Source organism: Lissotriton vulgaris, chromosome 1_1 (genome assembly GCF_964263255.1).
Source record: "Lissotriton vulgaris chromosome 1_1, aLisVul1.2, whole genome shotgun sequence".
NCBI classification, from domain to species: Eukaryota; Metazoa; Chordata; class Amphibia; order Caudata; family Salamandridae; genus Lissotriton; species Lissotriton vulgaris.
The window spans coordinates 5,662,169-5,681,016 of record NC_141685.1 but is presented as its reverse complement, the minus strand read 5'-3'; the positions used below and the strand labels follow the sequence as shown (position 1 = coordinate 5,681,016).

Here is an 18,848-nt window from a genome sequence, read left to right as displayed (position 1 = left end):
AGTGTCTTTTCAAAGGTTCTTGATGGAAAATTAAATAGTGACGGGTGTTGTTCCTGTCGGTGTTTTTCCGATACATTTCAGTTTCGATTTTGCCTTCTAGTAAGTTCACTCGTACGTCTAGGAAAGTAATAGACTTTGTAGAAATTTCCCAAGTAAATTGGATCCTCTCTTCCTTCTAATTTAGTTCTGTTAATGCCTGTTCTAGTGAATCACTCGAGTTTTTCCATAAAAATAAAAATATCGTCAATATAGCATACAAACATCTTGAGATTGTCTGTCCAAAGTGGATCTGTCAGAATGTATTGTGTTTCATATGATTTCATGAAGAGATTCGCGTATACCGGTGCTGCGCTATTGCCCATGCTAGTTCCAATGAGTTGCTTGTACCAGGTATTCTCGTATTTGAAGTAGCTATGGTATAAAGTGAAAATGGTCAGTTCCATGAGAAAGGTTTGTAATTGGGGATCATAGTCAGCTGTGAGTATGGCTTCTTCCATGGCTTCGATGCCCAATCCATGCAGAATCGAAGTATATAGTGATTTGACGTCAGCTGTACAAAGTATCAATTGTTCTTGATTATTGAGTTCCAGAGCATTTAACTTTGATAAAAAGTCGGTGGTGTCACGAATATATGTTACCGTGCTTTGTACCGTGGGTTGCATTAGTCGGTCAATAAACTGGCCAATCGGTTCGTGTAAGCTGTTTCTTGTTGAAACGATTGGGCGTAGAGGATCAAGCAAGTCCTTGTGTACTTTTGGCATCATGCAAAATGATGGACTCTTTGGATGTGTAGACATCAGGAATTTGTATGTTCTGTCATTGATTGTGCCCTCGTCTTTAGCTTTATTGACAAGATCTGTAAGTTTCGCAACATATTCATTGGTAGAATAAACGAAAGAAAAATTCGCAAATTTAGGCGGGATACGCTCGACTATAAATTAGGGGAGGTGTACTCATGGGCAGATGTGTACGCCCAAAGACGCAGAAATCCCCCTTACACCCCCTACACAGACACTTCTTCCTCAGGAAGTGACAGAAACCGAAGACTCAGGAGGGGAAAAAGAAGGACCACACACGAGAAGTGTGACCAGCAAGGAGAAGGAGAAGAAAAAAACAAACAAACAAAAACAATTAGTTATCAATTTATCAGATTATAGGCTAAAAGAAGAAGAGCTTAAATTACTCCAAAAAGGAACATCTTTTGTTCCAACTACTCGAACCAACGCTTTAGAATTGGAGATTAGTTTTTTTAAACTAATGCGAAAACTAAGACTGCGTCACTTCTTTGACAACATTGCAACAAAACCCACGACACAAGAACCAGATCAACTCAGAAGCCTAAGACCCAAAAGTACCTTCATAGCTCCTATGAGCCATAAGACACTCGATCTTTTTGAAACACTGGTCAGACAAGATCTTTCAAAAATGAACTGCCAAAAGAAATGCTGCAACAATGTCACTAACAAGGATCTCGGTATCCTAAAAAGAATTCCAACAAGGATATTGTATGCACCAAAGCTGACAAGGGTGGCAGTTTAGTCATCATGAAAGCCACCATGTACAAACAAAAAATTCAAGAACACATTAGCGACAACAACACTTACGCACCTCTACAGTACAATCCTACCAATGAATATATTGCGAAACTTACAGATCTTGTCAATAAAGCTAAAGACGAGGGCACAATCAATGACAGAACATGCAAATTCCTGACGTCTACACATCCAAAGAGTCCATAATTTTACATGATGCCAAAAGTACACAAGGACTTGCTTGATCCTCCTCTACGCCCAATCGTTTCAACAAGAAACAGCTTAAGCGAACCGATTGGCCAGTTTATTGACCGACTAATGCAACCCACGGTACAAAGCATGGTAACATATATTCGTGACACCACCGACTTTTTATCAAAGCTAAATGCTCTGGAACTCAATAATCAAGAACAATTGATACTTTGTACAGCTGACGTCAAACCACTATATACTTCTATTCTGCATGGATTGGGCATCAAAGCCATGGAAGAAGCCATACTCACAACTGACTATGATCCCCAATTACAAACCTTTCTCATGGAACTGACCATTTTCACTTTATACCATAGCTACTTCAAATACGAGAATACCTGGTACAAGCAACTCATTGGAATTAGCATGGGCAATAGCGCAGCACCGGTATATGCGAATCTCTTCATGAAATCATATGAAACACAACACATTCTGACAGATCCACTTCGGACAGACAATCTCAAGATGTTTGTACGCTATATTGACGATATTTTTATTTTTATGGAAAAACTCGAGTGATTCACTAGAACAGGCATTAACAGAACTAAATAAGAAGGAAGAGAGGATCCAATTTACTTGGGAAATTTCTACAAAGTCTATTACTTTCCTAGACGTACGAGTGAACTTACTAGAAGGCAAAATCGAAACTGAAATTTAAACACCGCCTGGAACAACACCCTTAACTATTTAAGTTTCCATCAAGAACCTTTGAAAAGACACTTACCTCTATCTCAAATGATGCGGGTGAAACGAATCACATCAAATGCAGCCAAAGCAAAAGTAACCATCAGTTAAATGGGAAAAAGATTTCTTGCTAGAGGTTACCCAGAGTCTCTTATTAAAGAAGCAGAGAACAAAGTACAGAATCTGCGAAGAACAGATTTACTTACCATTAGACACAAACCTCAACAAGACAGAATGACAGTGGTGTCTAAATACTCCACCGCGAGTTTTAGCTTCAAGAAAATAATTAGGAGTCACTGGAATATTCTAAAGGCAGAACCAGACTTCAAACAGGCCTTCGATAATCCTCCCATTTTTGCTTTTACCCGAAACAAAAATTTTGGAGAAATGCTGAAAAATACTACAGAGGATCCCACACAATATCGTGGAACTCGTCCCTGTCTACAATGCGGTAACTGCAATAACATTATAAGAGGCAATCAAATAGTTCACCCAATGAAGGGACATGAGATCAAATTGAAAGTTAATGCAACCTGCAATACTTCCAACCTGATCTATATGCTCAAATGCCCATGTGGCAAGGTATACGTCGGAAAGACCGAGCGTAAAATAAAAATCAGACTTAATGAACACAAGTCAAACATAAGAACCAGGAACGTCAAATCGTCAATAGCGACTCATTTTGCTGAAGCTAACCACAACATTTCTCAACTTCAATACGTGGTATTGGAAACCATCGAGAAAATAGAAGGCAGAGGCAATAACCGCTTTCTATTACAAAGAGAGAACCATTGGATTTACTTACTTAATTCCAGCAAACCGAGCGGTCTCAAAGACCGCATTGAATTTGCATGTTATTTGTAAAATGACCCATCCACAAGAACTGATATAATCTCATTCTCCTGTTGGAATTAACTGGTGGCCGATCTGCACATCGCATTTTGCCATATATGTTGCTTATTTACCTTGTTCGTTTATTTGATTTAAATGTTACATGTGTTTTGATATTACTTTTGCAATACTGCAACTTTATTGACACAAATGATATACTTTGTTTTTGCAAGCCATATGCACCGTAACACTTAAAGTTGATTGGTTGATTCCTGATCACATGATCGGCACTTCAACCAATTACGTTGCTCCATACATAAAGCAGGGACCTCATAGATATCTTATATCCGACGCGAGTAGCCGTCGATTTCAGGCCGTTTCGCGCCAGACGCGAAATTGACAACATGTTCAAAAACACAAGAGACGCTTCGCGTATAAGAAGTACGTTTATAACCTGCCATGGTTTCGTTTTTTTGCGTTAAAAGTTAGGTATAAATTGGATACTTAACAATATTTATGTTTACTCTCCAGCATTGTAACCAACGTTCGAGCAGGTAGAATAGATACAAACAACACGTGAGTTATTACGATTCTCACTAAGTTCTGCATGCATGCACATTAAGGGAGAGCACAACGTTTTTTGAGCACACTTTTATTTTATTTTACACATGACGTGAAATGTATTCGCATTGATAAATAGATTGTATGAGGTACAGCGATTTGAATAGTATTTTCTGTCTTGCTTCTAGCTATTGTCCCAGATGAAGATCAAATCAGCCCGAAATGCATCGGACTTGAAAACGTGTTGTTTTGATTTTGACCTTACTCAATGAACTTTATAAACGAATGGATAATGGTCTATAATTTGAACTTATGAACACAAAATAAGAATTTTTTTAAAACAAAATCTTGTATGAACTTTCTTTTGAATTGATTTGAATTACCTTCGAGCGGAGCGCCAGGGGATGCTTCCAATATCCATTGGAAGCACTATCTTGATACCTTACAGTGCTCACATTATCATTCGTGCTAGAAGAGATGGGAGCCTGAGGTGTCTGGTCACAGAAACTCATTTACATACAAAGGGGGTGACAGCCTGTTCACAACGCACAACACAACTTGTTTACGTAAAGTGCTTGTACACAGAACAGGGTAAAGTCTTGTCTCTTTTTTTCATTTTCTTTAATATATCCTTCAACTCGCTCCCTTCTTCTCTTTCATTTCATCATAAATTACTCAAATTCACTATTACTTTACCAGCACGGCACAAGTCGGGGGTAGCCACAGTTTGAAAGGGTCCCCCCACTAATATCTTTTTTTTAAAACTGACTAAGTTCCAGCTAGCTCCTTAGCTTGCGACTGATAATTGTTACTTTGTGCCCTAGCACTGCAGACACAGGCCTCTGAGTGTTTGTTTGTGTGAGTGGCACAAGAGAGGAACAGAGAACTTGACAAAATGATCCCTTCTATTGCTTAATACGCTGTAAATGTGAAACACTTTGGGGCTTAGGGGCTGGATAAAGAATATTGTCAGGAAACAAGCGCAAATTAAAAGCATATTTTATTTATTTGCTAAAAATGTTGTTTCCAAGTTCCACATATCTGTTTAAAAATATTTACACTTTCAGTCATTTCCAAGTTTAGTTACAAACTAATAGTGGGAAAAACCCAAGATGTATAAAAACTGAAACCAAAAACTTATTTTTACATTATTTTATGTTTCTTGTTTATGTTTTTAAAACAGGCCATCAACCTTTCACGTGGAAATTGTGCTCCTTCACTATTTTCCTTCCTTGTGCCCCGTTTATTGGCATGACATGGGTCTGTAGGTATTAAAAATAAACATATAAATTCACAGGTGTTCAGCTAGTTTGTCTGGTGATGTCACAAATTGACATGTATTCGGCTGCTTCTTCTATTATTAGGTGAGTACAAATAACGAGACGTTCCCCCTCCTTCCATTTCTCTCTTTTTCACCCGCTTGCTTTGTCTCTCTCGCTCTCTTTATCTCTCTCCCGCTCTAGCTCCCACACACTCCTGTTAGCGTTAGCTTCATTAATGTCACTGCCACTTCTGGCATTCATACAACAAATCCTTCAGAACATTTGAGACCAAGGGACAATCAGTGTGGAAGACGAGTTGCTGGGAGTGCCTCGGATTGTCCTGGCACATATATACTTTTGATGTGGGATTTCGCTATTTCACCACATTCTTCAAACAGAGTCTACTGCTTACAATGGCTCAATTCTGGTACAAAGTAGAGTTTGGCAAGTCACAAAATGAATAGGGAGAGCCAAGTCGGAGAGGAGCCACTGGTCGCACTTAGTTATAAGATGCGAGGCGCAAACTGATCCATCATCCGATAACAGTGTGTAAAAGATGCAGCAAACGTTACTTAACCCCTTCGATGCTCATGACGAGCTCAGCTCGTCATGAGGTACACCTCTCGTACACTCATGACGAGCTGAGCTCGTCATGAACAATGGGAATCAATAATTTTCAGCACACGGGGGAAATCTGCACTGCACCGATGGTGTTAAAAACAAGGTATGTGCTCTTTTATATCTAAAAATAGGTTATCTCTTGAACACCTGTGCTTCGCTTTAGTTCATTACATACACTGCAGTGGCATTTGATAATAGTAATACATGCATTTTACCAATGAAGCTTCCATCTCCAGAGCCTTGACAACATGTCCACTCTGGGTGTGCTGGGCTTATAGGTTTTATCACTAATCCGACAAGTTAGCTGAAAATACCGCTGTTAGTCCCAGTATTGTTCAGTGTTGCTTTTACAGGTAGTGGGGTCAGGTGTGATTGAATGTTTTTCTTTGTATCTCTTCTTCATCAAATAAAAATCAAGAATGGTTCTTTTCTTTTAATCCACATTGTGCTCAGCTCCCACTGTGTATCCTGGTGCATCATGTCACTTTGCTGTGTGTACGGAAGTGAACAATCACTGGAATCAAACACTTTTATAATTCTGCAAACACTGGTATCTGTTTTTCTTCTTTCCTGCTAGTTGGGTCTTCTATCATCTGGTATTTCATTGTCCCACATTATTTGAATTTTATCTTTTTCCGTAATTCCGTAATTCATTCCTCTCACAATAACTGCACTGATCTGCTCTTTTCTATGTCCTCAGATGGGTCAATATTATTTTTAATGTTCTTAAGTTCTTTCCGGAATCTCTACATCTCTAGGATTATTTCCATGTGAGTTAATTGAAGCAGTGTATTCACTGAGGGCAGTGTGGGATCGAAAAGTGACAAAAGCTCTTCACACTTTCAGTGCCCTTCTATTTTTTCCCCCTGTGTGTTCGCTGATGACTTTGTAGCTCTAATCGTCGACTAAAGCTCTTTCCACATTCATTGCACTTGAGTGGCTTTTCTCCTGTGTGAGTATGCAGATGATACCTTAATGCTGAAGAGCCGCGAAAACTACTGTCACATTCACTACATTGATAGGGTTTTTCCCCCGTGTGTGTTCGCTGATGACTTTGTAGGTCTGATAACTGACTAAAGCTCTTCACACATTCACTGCATTTAAATGGCTTTTCCCCTGTGTGTGTTCGCTGATGTATTTGAAGGCTTGATAAGTGACTAAAGCACTTTGCACATTCACTGCACGTGAAAGGTTTTTCCCCTGTGTGTGTTCGCTGGTGACCCACTTGTGGGACACCCCCGCGCCGCACGGCCACCAGCTGCTGCGTGTGCCCCCAGTGCCTGCCTCTGCATCAGCGCCGTCCTCGCTGCTACCCTGAGCGCTCCCCTTTGGTTTTGGCCGTTTTGGCTGTAAATTGTGCTTGTTTTTCCTTGTGTGCCCGAGATCGTGTTTCCACTGTTTTTGCCCCGTTTTGGCCTGTATTAGTGCCTGCTTTCTCTGTGACGTTTCTCTTCGTTTTTTGGCCGTTTTGTCTGTAAATTGTGCTTGTTTTTCCTTGTGTGCCCGAGATCGTGTTTCCACTGTTTTTGCCCCGTTTTGGCCTGTATTAGTGCCTGCTTTCTCTGTGACGTTTTCTCCTCGTTTTTGCCTGCCTCCTTCCTCCTTGCCCGCCTACCTCGCCGCTCTCCCTCCCCGCTCCCGCTTCCCGCCACCGCCATTAGCCCCGCCCCTTTTTCTTCTGTACCCTCCCCGCTCCCGCCTCCCAGCTGCTCCGCCCACCCGCGCACTTGGCCTTAAATGGCGACCGTGCGACGCAGGTGAGTGTGACCCACTTGTGGGACACCCCCGCGCCGCACGGCCACCAGCTGCTGCGTGTGCCCCCAGTGCCTGCCTCTGCATCAGCGCCGTCCTCGCTGCTACCCTGAGCGCTCCCCTTTGGTTTTGGCCGTTTTGGCTGTAAATTGTGCTTGTTTTTCCTTGTGTGCCCGAGATCGTGTTTCCACTGTTTTTGCCCCGTTTTGGCCTGTATTAGTGCCTGCTTTCTCTGTGACGTTTCTCTTCGTTTTTTGGCCGTTTTGTCTGTAAATTGTGCTTGTTTTTCCTTGTGTGCCCGAGATCGTGTTTCCACTGTTTTTGCCCCGTTTTGGCCTGTATTAGTGCCTGCTTTCTCTGTGACGTTTTCTCCTCGTTTTTGCCTGCCTCCTTCCTCCTTGCCCGCCTACCTCGCCGCTCTCCCTCCCCGCTCCCGCTTCCCGCCACCGCCATTAGCCCCGCCCCTTTTTCTTCTGTACCCTCCCCGCTCCCGCCTCCCAGCTGCTCCGCCCACCCGCGCACTTGGCCTTAAATGGCGACCGTGCGACGCAGGTGAGTGTGACCCACTTGTGGGACACCCCCGCGCCGCACGGCCACCAGCTGCTGCGTGTGCCCCCAGTGCCTGCCTCTGCATCAGCGCCGTCCTCGCTGCTACCCTGAGCGCTCCCCTTTGGTTTTGGCCGTTTTGGCTGTAAATTGTGCTTGTTTTTCCTTGTGTGCCCGAGATCGTGTTTCCACTGTTTTTGCCCCGTTTTGGCCTGTATTAGTGCCTGCTTTCTCTGTGACGTTTCTCTTCGTTTTTTGGCCGTTTTGTCTGTAAATTGTGCTTGTTTTTCCTTGTGTGCCCGAGATCGTGTTTCCACTGTTTTTGCCCCGTTTTGGCCTGTATTAGTGCCTGCTTTCTCTGTGACGTTTTCTCCTCGTTTTTGCCTGCCTCCTTCCTCCTTGCCCGCCTACCTCGCCGCTCTCCCTCCCCGCTCCCGCTTCCCGCCACCGCCATTAGCCCCGCCCCTTTTTCTTCTGTACCCTCCCCGCTCCCGCCTCCCAGCTGCTCCGCCCACCCGCGCACTTCGCCTTAAATGGCGACCGTGCGAACGCGCAGCGGTCACGCGCAGCGGGCGCGCCGATTGTGCGCCGAAGGCGCGCCAAAGGTAAGCCCGTCTGCGCCCGTCCGCGACCGGATCGCGACCAGCGCCAGGACCCCTGGCCCACGAAGACCCCGACCGACCCGCCTGACGTACTCCGCCGCCACCCTCATCGCTCTCAACTCCGGCCGACTCCCTGAATGCCATCAAGCCACACCACGACACACCCACGGACCTTTCAGCTGCCACGCCTGCAAGTTCTCCTGCATCCGGACCAGCCCCGCACCAGCACCCGCCAAGTCGAACTCCAGCAGCACCCACCTCAAGTGCATCCTGCTCAACACCCGCTCCGTCCACAGACACGCCATCGAACTCTGGAACCTCCTGGACGCCACAGCCCCTGACGTTGCCTTCCTCACGGAGACCTGGATGAACGCCTCTTCGGCTCCCGACATCGCCATCGCCATCCCAGAGGGCTACAAGATCGTCCGGAGGGACCGCAACGCCAACCAGATGGGAGGAGGCATCGCCATCATCCACAGGGACACCATCCGTCTCACGACCAGCACCGACAACACCCTGACCAGCGCCGAACACCTGCATTTCCAGATCCACACCAACCCGAACACCACCCTCAGAGGCACCCTGATCTACCGACCCCCTGGACCACGCACGCAATTCAGCGAGGACATCGCCGACTTCGTCAGCCCGCATGCCCTCCCCTCCGCTGACTACATCCTCCTGGGGGACCTGAACTTCCACCTGGAGAACAACAACGACCACAACACCAGCACCCTGCTCGACAACCTCGCCAACCTGGGACTCAAGCAACTGGTGTCCACCCCCACCCACCTCGCCGGACACACACTCGACGCCGTCTTCTCATCCAGCACAGACATCAACTTCAGCCACGCCACAGAGCTTCAATGGACGGACCACAGCTGCATCCACTTCACCTTCAAGAGAACGACGACCCACCAACACCAGCAACAGGCCGCCCGCAGAAGCTGGAACAAGATCACAGCAGACCAGCTAGCCACCTCCCTGAGCCAACACCCTCCTGCCAGCTCAGCGAACCCCAGCCAGGCCGCCGACAACATCACGAAGTGGATCAGCAACTGCGCGGACGAACTCGCCCCGCTGAGGACCCCGCCCAGCAGACCCGGCAGCAAGAAGGCCCCATGGTTCACCGACGAACTCAAGAGCTCCAAGAAGAACTGCCGAGCCCTCGAGAAAGTCTGGAAAAGGGACCCGACACCGGACAACAGGACCTCCTACAAACTGGCCACCCGGAAACACCACCAGCTGATCCGCGCCGCCAAGAGAACAGCATTCAAGGACCGGCTGGACAACAACGCACACAACAGCAAGGAACTCTTCAACATCGTGAAAGAGCTTTCCAACCCCAGCGCAGGAAACAACGACATCACCCCATCGCAAGACCTCTGCAACTCCCTCGCCTCATACTTCCACAACAAGATCACGGACATACACAGCAGTTTCAACAACCAACCAACGCACACCACGACCGACCCGCCACCCCCCCCCACCACCACCCTCCACGCCTGGACCCCGATCAGCACAGAAGACACCATCCGCACGATGAACTCCATCCACTCCGGATCACCAACCGACCCCTGCCCTCACCACGTCTTCAACAAGGCCGACGCTGTCATCGCACCCCACCTGCGAGACATCATCAACACATCCTTCGACACCGCCATCTTCCCCGAAAGCTGGAAACACGCCGAACTCAGCGCTCTACTCAAGAAACCAACAGCGGACCCCACCGACCTCAAGAACTACCGCCCCATCTCGCTTCTCCCGTTTCCAGCCAAAGTCATCGAGAAGACCGTCAACAAGCAGATGGCCGCCTTCCTCGAGACGAACGGATCCCTCGACCCCTCACAGTCCGGCTTCCGAGCCAAACACAGCACCGAGACCGCCCTCATCGCCGCCACCGATGACATCCGAGCCCTGATGGACAATGGAGAAACAGCGGCCCTCATCCTCCTAGACCTCTCCGCGGCATTCGACACGGTCTGCCACCGCACCCTAATACGGCGCCTCAGCAACATCGGAATCCGGGACAAGGCGCTGGAATGGATCATCTCCTTCCTCGACGGAAGAACACAGCGAGTCCGCCTACCACCGTACAAGTCAGAGGCCTCCGAAGTCATCTGCGGCGTCCCCCAAGGATCATCACTGAGCCCCACCCTCTTCAACGTCTACATGAGCCCCCTCGCGGCCATCGTACGCAAACACCACCTCAGCATCATCTCCTACGCCGACGACACCCAGCTGATCCTCTCCCTGACCAACAACCCCGCCGCCGCCAGAGCCAACCTGCACGAAGGGATGAAAGAGGTAGCCGAGTGGATGACGACCAGCCGCCTGAAACTGAACTCGGACAAGACGGAAGTCCTCATCCTGGGCTCTTCACCCTCCGCCTGGGACGACTCCTGGTGGCCTCCCGCCCTGGGCACCGCACCCAAACCGACAGACCATGCACGAAACCTGGGCTTCATCCTGGACTCCTCCCTCTCCATGACCAGGCAAGTCAACGCCGTCTCCTCGTCGTGCTTCAACATCCTACGCATGCTACGGAAGATCTTCTGGTGGATCCCCTCAGAGACCAGGAAGACCGTCACCCAGGCCCTCGTCACGAGCCGACTAGACTACGGCAACGCCCTCTACGCCGGGACCACCGCCAAGCTCCAGAAGAGACTCCAGCGGATCCAAAACGCCTCAGCCAGACTCATCCTCGACATCCCACGGTCCAGCCACATCTCCGGACATCTGAGAGACCTTCACTGGCTCCCCATCAACAAGAGAATCACCTTCCGCCTCCTCACCCACGCACACAAAGCCCTACACGACCAAGGCCCGAGCTACCTCAACAGCCGAGTCAACTTCTACGCTCCCAAACGCCACCTCCGATCAGCCAACCACGCCCTCGCCGCCGTCCCCCGCATCCGAAGAGCGACTACAGGAGGAAGGTCCTTCTCCTACCTGGCCGCCAAGACCTGGAACTCCCTCCCGTCCGACCTGCGCCTAACCCAAGACCACCTCTCCTTCAGGAAGAAGCTGAAGACCTGGCTGTTCGAGCAGTAGCGGCACCCCCCCTCCCCAGCGCCTTGAGACCCTACGGGTATGTAGCGCGCTTTATAAGTGTCACTGATTGATTGATTGATTGACTTTGAAGGTGTGATAACTCACTAAAGCACTTTACACATTCACTGCACTTGAATGGCTTTTCCCCTGTGTGTGTTCGTTGATGACTTTGAAGGTGTGATAACTGACTAAAGCGCTTTTCACATTCACTGCACGTGAATGGCTTTTCCCCTGTGTGTGTTCGCTGATGTCTTCGAAGGTGTGATAACTCACTAAAGCACTTTACACATTCATTACACTTGAATGGTTTTTCCCCCGTGTGTGTTCGCTGATGACTTTGTAGGTGTGAAAATTGATTAAAGCTCTTCGCACATTCACTGCATTTAAATGGCTTTTCCCCTCTGTGTGTTCGCAGATGTCTTCGAAGGTATGATAACTCACTAAAGCGCTTTTCACATTCATTGCACTTGAATGGTTTTTCCCCCATGTGTGTTCGCTGATGACTTTGTAGGTGTGATAATCGACTAAAGCTCTTCGCACATTCACTGCATTTTAATGGCTTTTCCCCTGTGTGTGTTCGCTGATGTCTTTGAAGGTGTGATAACTGAATAAAGCTCTTTTCACATTCACTGCACTTGAATGGCTTTTCCCCTGTGTGTGTTCGCTGATGTCTTTGAAGGCTTGATAACTCACTAAAGCACTTTACACATTCATTGCACTTGAATGGTTTTTCCCCCGTGTGTGTTCGCTGATGACTTTGCAGGCTTGATAACTGACTAAAGCACTTTGCACATTCACTGCACGTGAATGGTTTTTCCCCTGTGTGTGTTCGCTGATGACTTTGTAGGTATGATAATCGACTAAAGCTCTTCGCACATTCACTGCATTTAAATGGCTTTTCCCCTGTGTGTGTTCGCTGATGTCTTCGAAGGTATGATAACTCACTAAAGCACTTTACACATTCATTGCACTTGAATGGTTTTTCCCCCGTGTGTATTCACTGATGTCTTTGTAGCTTTGATAACTGACTAAAGCACTTTGCACATTCACTGCACTTGAATGGCTTTTCCCTTGTGGACGTGTGCTGATGAATCTTGAGTAGTGATGACAAACTAAAGCTCTTGCTGCATGTGTGTGATTTTTCTGTCTTGTTTAGTGTCTGTGGGTCGGGTATATATTTGTCTACATCCCATAACTGTATTTCCTCATGGGCTAACATGGCTGATAAAGCACTTGTGTTTTTCTCACACACTTTATATGTGTGCAGTATTTTGCATGTTTGTTCTGTTTTAACAATCAAATGCGATAGCCACCAGATAATTTCCACACTCCTAATACGTAGAAGGTGTCTTCGTAGGCGATTGTGCCTTTAGATTGGATTATGGCTATGTACGCATGCGGGTAAAGATGTATCTTCCTTTTGGCCGCTGCAGATTGGGACAGTCTGTTGAATTGTAGATACAAGAACTCCTCTTTCCTTTACCCGTCAATAGTCTGTCTCCGTTCTGTTGTGCTCTTCTCTGGTTACTGTGGTTTGGCCAGAAAGAGTTTACAATACACCTAGAGCACGGAGTGATGGCTTGTCATCATTTGACAAAACAGAGCACTGTGGTAATCACATCATACCGATCCGATGATCAAAGCTGGTGTTGGACACTTGTTTATACAGGAGGGGGTTTGTTATTGTTGTTGCCTTAATTTTCCTAAAGTTATTTCTTTGTCTTGTGGCGTGGAGGTACACAGTTCAGACTCTTACAATCACTGAACTGCCCTTGATGCTTCATCCGGGATCTGTCAGTTTGTGTGCAGGTTCCCCTGTCGCCGACTGCGCTGATGTTTTCCTGAATACTGTGGCTCATTATTTCTACTATTATTGAAGATTTACAGCCTTCGCTTCATTATTGATGGTCATTTCATACATTCAAGGCTTGTTTTCTGTTGGATGTAAAGATATTTAAAATTACTAAATTGAAACATAATTGAATGAGAATTCACAATTTTTAACTTGTTGTAATAGACATTTCAGGGGAGATTTACCAAATCTCCACACAATGCAGTGCAGCCCTCCCCCTCTCCTCCCGGAGGTTGCAATGCGTGACAGAGAAGGCCCAGGAGAGCACAATATTTTCAAAGATATGGCTCTCACCTTCTCTTTCCCTTGCGCCGTCACTGATCACATTGGCCCTGCGTCATGCACAAACCTTAGCACCATAGCACTAGGCTATGTGTGTGTGAGTCCAGCATAGGTTTTGTACAGGAAGGACACACTTCCTGTACAAAATACTATGCCTAGACATGAGAGAAAGCTTTTCCCACTTTGTATGCGTGTTGCACAGTGCAGCACGCATGCAAAGTCAGAAAAGGAAGGAGAAATGAAAGCATTTCTCCTTGCTTGTGCCGAGTTTAAAAGGGCGCAGTTTTCTCACACTAAACCGAATCTACTGTATTTGGTAAATTAGGTTTAGCGTGAGAAACCTTGGGTGGTTGCACGGGAACGCCCATGCACCCCCCTTGGCAGGCCCCCATGGCGCAAAGTAACACGAAGCAGTGCTATGCAATGCTTCACATTACTTTTACGTTGCTTGTGGGAAAGAAAATTAGGAAACAAGATTTTGCACTGTTTGTGCCACTTATGTGACGTGAACACGGCGCAAAATCTTAGTAAATCTCCCCCTTCTTCTTTGCCGCCTTTGAAACTTAGCTAGGAATATTTCATCACACACAGATATTTAACTAAAAGTTCAGTTGTTCTGGAGACATCCTATTATTATCTGAAAAGGAGGTGATTTACCAGTGTTCACAGAGTAACTGAGCAAAGAAAGGGCTCTCACGAAGCACCCAAGTGCTAGAGGTATAGCTTAAGATAGACGCATATGGTCAAGTTTCATTGAAAAAACAATCGATTTTAGAAAAAGAGATGGATCAGGCTGGGATGCAACATTTCCAGTAACTTTTCTACGAAGTATACAACAAAAGTAACTCCATTCACACACTTCTTCTCGTTCCTTTCCGATTCACTTAAGATCATCTCAAATACCAACTCCTGTCTTTACCTCGCTGGTCATAAGTCACCTTTGACACTTTCAACAGCTCCCTTGGTTCAAGCATTTCTGGTTTCTTCTAACCTGGAAGATGTGAACATTATTGTGAGTTGAGGGGGGTTTCCTATCGCCATAACAACTGTCCATCTCCCTGAAACTTGTGCAGCTTACAGAGCCTGGTTCTGGCCTGAAAGACAACTTTAAATAGCAAATCTTTAGTTCTTCCTAAAGTAGATAAAGTTCTGTAAGATGCAGCTCCTTCCAGGGCTTTTGTGCCAAACAGAGCGAGGGGTTCACTGTAAGGCCCGTCCTTTACATTATACGCGCAGATAAGGCAAACAAACGTTGATTCATAAAATTCAATATTCAACGATATCAGTCATTTAGTATTTATAGGAATCCATCACAACCAATAATTTACCTGACATATTCCCGCAGCAGATGTGTGCATATTTCTCTTTTCCCCCCTGTTCCAACATTACATGGCATCTGGCATGATGTTGTCCGTTTGGGGCCCAGGATTCCATTTGTGACCTGATGGGCATTTAGAAGAGTGAGAGGAGGTGTCAGTTATCCACAGGTGATGCGGCATTTCTACCTTTCCATATTTCTCATCTTCAAGTTGACCTAATTTCATGTCCTTCGGTCCCTCTTCTGCCCTCTGTCTGCGCACTCACTCTGTGGGATTCATCAGAAGTTAGATACCTGCCTCATACTAACAAGACCATGGATCTCACTTCTTCTACAACACTTATTGCAGATATAGGGCCTAGTTTAGAGCTTGTCCAACAGATTATTGTCTCAAAACTAGGGTAGGGGTGGGTGAAGAATTCCACTCTGCCGGCAGAGCTCGCAAAATTTTGCCCCACTCCGCACTCTGTGCGGAGTTGTTCCAAAAAACTCCATGCAGAACGGAGTTCTTTTCTAAAGCGGTTCGCCAGCGGTAAGGTGGCGAGCCCTTGTGAGAAAATATAACACGCTAGACCTCCTCCTGGCGAGATTTCTCACTGCGGGAGGTCACGGCAGGTCATGACCACTCGATTGTTAAAATCTGCCATTCCGTTGATGAAGCTGCCACTCGATTAGAATATCAATTTGAGAGTCAGAAAGCAGCAGTGCCTCTGGCACGACGCATAGTGCTGTTCGTGCTGATTTTACAGTGGGGGCTAAACTCCTGACACAAAAAATCAGTGAGAGCAGCACAACTTAACAAACTCTGCCCCTAGCGGAAGTCTGCAGAGTGCGGCGGACTTCCCCTGGCACTTTGTGGAGTTCTGCGGAGTAAAACTCTGCGAACGACACCAAGGCATTATCAAAACGTGACAGATATCCGGTCTGCCTTATTATAATTGCTACAGGATGCATTGAATTTTCAATGGCGCTGGCAGAACACCTGTCACATTTGTGATGGAATAAACTATCCACTGAAATCTAAATCAGGCCTTTGATGTACATTGCGTCCAGTGTGGCTAGCTGGGCTTGAAGGATCTTGTGGTTTGTGGGTCTCTCACTGCTTTGAGGTCACCGCCAGGCAGAACCTGTGCGGATCTTCCTTCAGGCTCGACTTCTGTCAGCTGCGCCTTGTGTGGATCTTCCTTCCAGACAAGGGCTTCTTTCCTCAATGATTAGTTCAAAGTTCGGGAGAGGTAGAACTGGTCCAGGTCATCTTCTTTATTGCAGATCTACTGGTCAAGCCACAGACCTCGTGCTCTGAGATGAAGGATCCCCCACCTTGGCCAAAGCCCGTGCACCCTTGCCTTGAGAGACGGAACTGCAATGCACTCTGGTATCCTGGTTTTATTTACTGTGTGCGCATTGCATGACTAGGCCCAAAATTGACCCCAAGACCCAGAGCCTGGCTCTGGGGGCGTTGACAGACACTAAAAGCACACTGTTGGTGGGGCAAAGACGACGGTCTGTGTCCCTGGCTGCGTACAGTGAGTAGTGGTGGCAGCGTGCCATGTTCTGAGAGGTCACCAGCTGAACAGGCCATTTTACCTGTCAGAGGTTGACCGCGATGCATACAGGGAATTGAGTAAAGTTTCATTCACGTGTCATGACCAGACCCTGCATTGGAATCCACGTTTGCATTTCGAGACGTGTATTTATAATATAAGGTAGCAGGGCTCTATATTGTGTACACAGGTGTATGTGTTTTGTTACCAGTCGCATCCATGTTCAAATGGCCAACATCTGACAGGGCGCAAGATGCTCAATATTATCAGCAATTGAGACGGGAAGGGTGTAACTTTGGACACAAGGGTGGAGGGATAGAGTCAGGAGTCAGGACCGCATTTTAGAAGGTTCACCCTCACTGTGCTCATGTTGTAAGTATTCCCGCATGGAGGCGGCATCATCACTACCTGCTGGGAGCGCAATCACCCGGCCTGAAGTCCTTGTTTATGCTGCAGAAGAAGATGGACAATGAAATGCAACCAGGGAAACCAGTAAACCCAGACAGGGAATAAGCATTCAGGGTCTGAAAATAACACCGAAAAGTGGGTCACCGAAATAATGGCTTTGTTGTAACCCAAGTTGCTTTACTGCCCGACACGAACAGCTGCTGTTTCAAGATAAGTATCACTGAGAGTGACTCCCCGTAGACAAGGGCACATTGCCTGGTTTCTGCAAGTCTTCCGTGATGAAACTATTGCCGTGGGCAGTGGCCCAGTGGGCTGCTTGTCTGATGAGAGGGAAGAGGAGAGAGCCTTGCCCAGCAGCAGTCTGCCTGACCTTTGAGGAGGACCATCAGCCGAGCCCCTTGTGAGGAACGGCCCAGAAGGAACAGAGGAAATGTGGCAAGGTGCCGAGAAGTCTATGAAGTGCCCGGGGTCCCCCAGTCTCCCTGACTGAGCAAGTCTGTGTAGAGGTTGTGTCTCACTTGCCACTGGATTCAAGATAGCCTGGCTGATGAGGGTTATGAACCCGAAACCGGTCCCAGGATGCTTGATTCCGGTCCAGGGAAGACATGGCTTGGCAGTTTGGGCTGGACTGTTCCCATGAGGCACAGGGTCAGACTGATTTGCATATGGCCATGTCTGAACTGGGGTGGTGGAGTGAGCTAAAGAACGGTGATGGATTAAACCCAGATCAGTTGACTGGGGGTGAGTGTTTGATTTGTCAAATGCTCCGTCCATCATCCCCTTTTGTCTCACTTGCCAGCGTCAACTGCTAAATAAAAAAGCTGATTCAGAGACGGCAGAGGGTAAGATGCAAACAACCACTGCTGACTCTACCGTCGTTGCACTTCTGTGATAAAACCAGCACCTCAGACCCAAGAAGGAGATCCTTCCACCGCGACTACTCGACCTTCCGCCATGACTACTGGGGCAGACATCTCAACGTGTCTTCATGGAGACACTGTCACACCAGCGAGCTGCCCATTGATGGGAAATCAAAGGACAGCGATGGGTTGTCCCTTTGCCCCAGAGCTGGCCGTGCTATTCATGGCCGAGTTTGAGGAGAAGTTTATCTATGATAACAATCCATTTGCGCATCAATTCCGAAAATGGTTTCGGTTTATTGATGACATTTTTTGCATTTGGGATGGACAAGATGATATCTTAAATTTGTTTGTTGAATGGTTGAATGCCAGATCAGTAGATATACAATTCTGTGAGTCCAGTAACCAGTCATCTATCTTACATTTTTCGATGTAGCGGTCTTTGGCTGTAATGGCCGATCATGAACTACATTGTTTACCAAATCAACGGTTAGGAACAATGCCCTGCATGATACTAGTCATCATCCAGGCAGTTTACGTGACAATTTGCCTTTGGGAGTTTCTCCCCATACAACGGAATTGCTCAGGTAAACGTGATGATTTCACAAATGCAGAGATTCTTGTGCACACATTAAAGGAACGCGGATACCCAAACAAATTGCTGAGAAACACAATGAAACGTGCTTGGGGGGCTCTAAGAGAGACCCTTCTGGAAAAAAGAACAGCAAATGACTAGTTAGAACGCATGGTATGCGTCTCCACATTTTGTTCACAGACTAACCAGTTCAAAAAGATTATCAGACAAAACTGGCATTTCATTAAAAAAATGGACAAATCATTCGAACAGCCATTGTTTATATTGAAAAAAGAACGTACTATTGGAAGCCATC

General features: G+C 46.8%; 1 protein-coding gene across 1 annotated transcript in view; it reads right to left on the bottom strand.

The window, feature by feature from the left end:
- The window catches only part of LOC147736937 (uncharacterized), a 228,136-nt gene extending 215,223 nt beyond the window's left edge, over window positions 1-12,913 (bottom strand). The window contains 2 exon segments of the mRNA XM_086918896.1: window positions 6,749-6,967; window positions 11,779-12,913. Coding sequence (XP_086775022.1) covers window positions 6,749-6,967; window positions 11,779-12,913 — 1,354 coding nt within the window.
- Window positions 12,914-18,848: the final 5,935 nt, after the last annotated feature.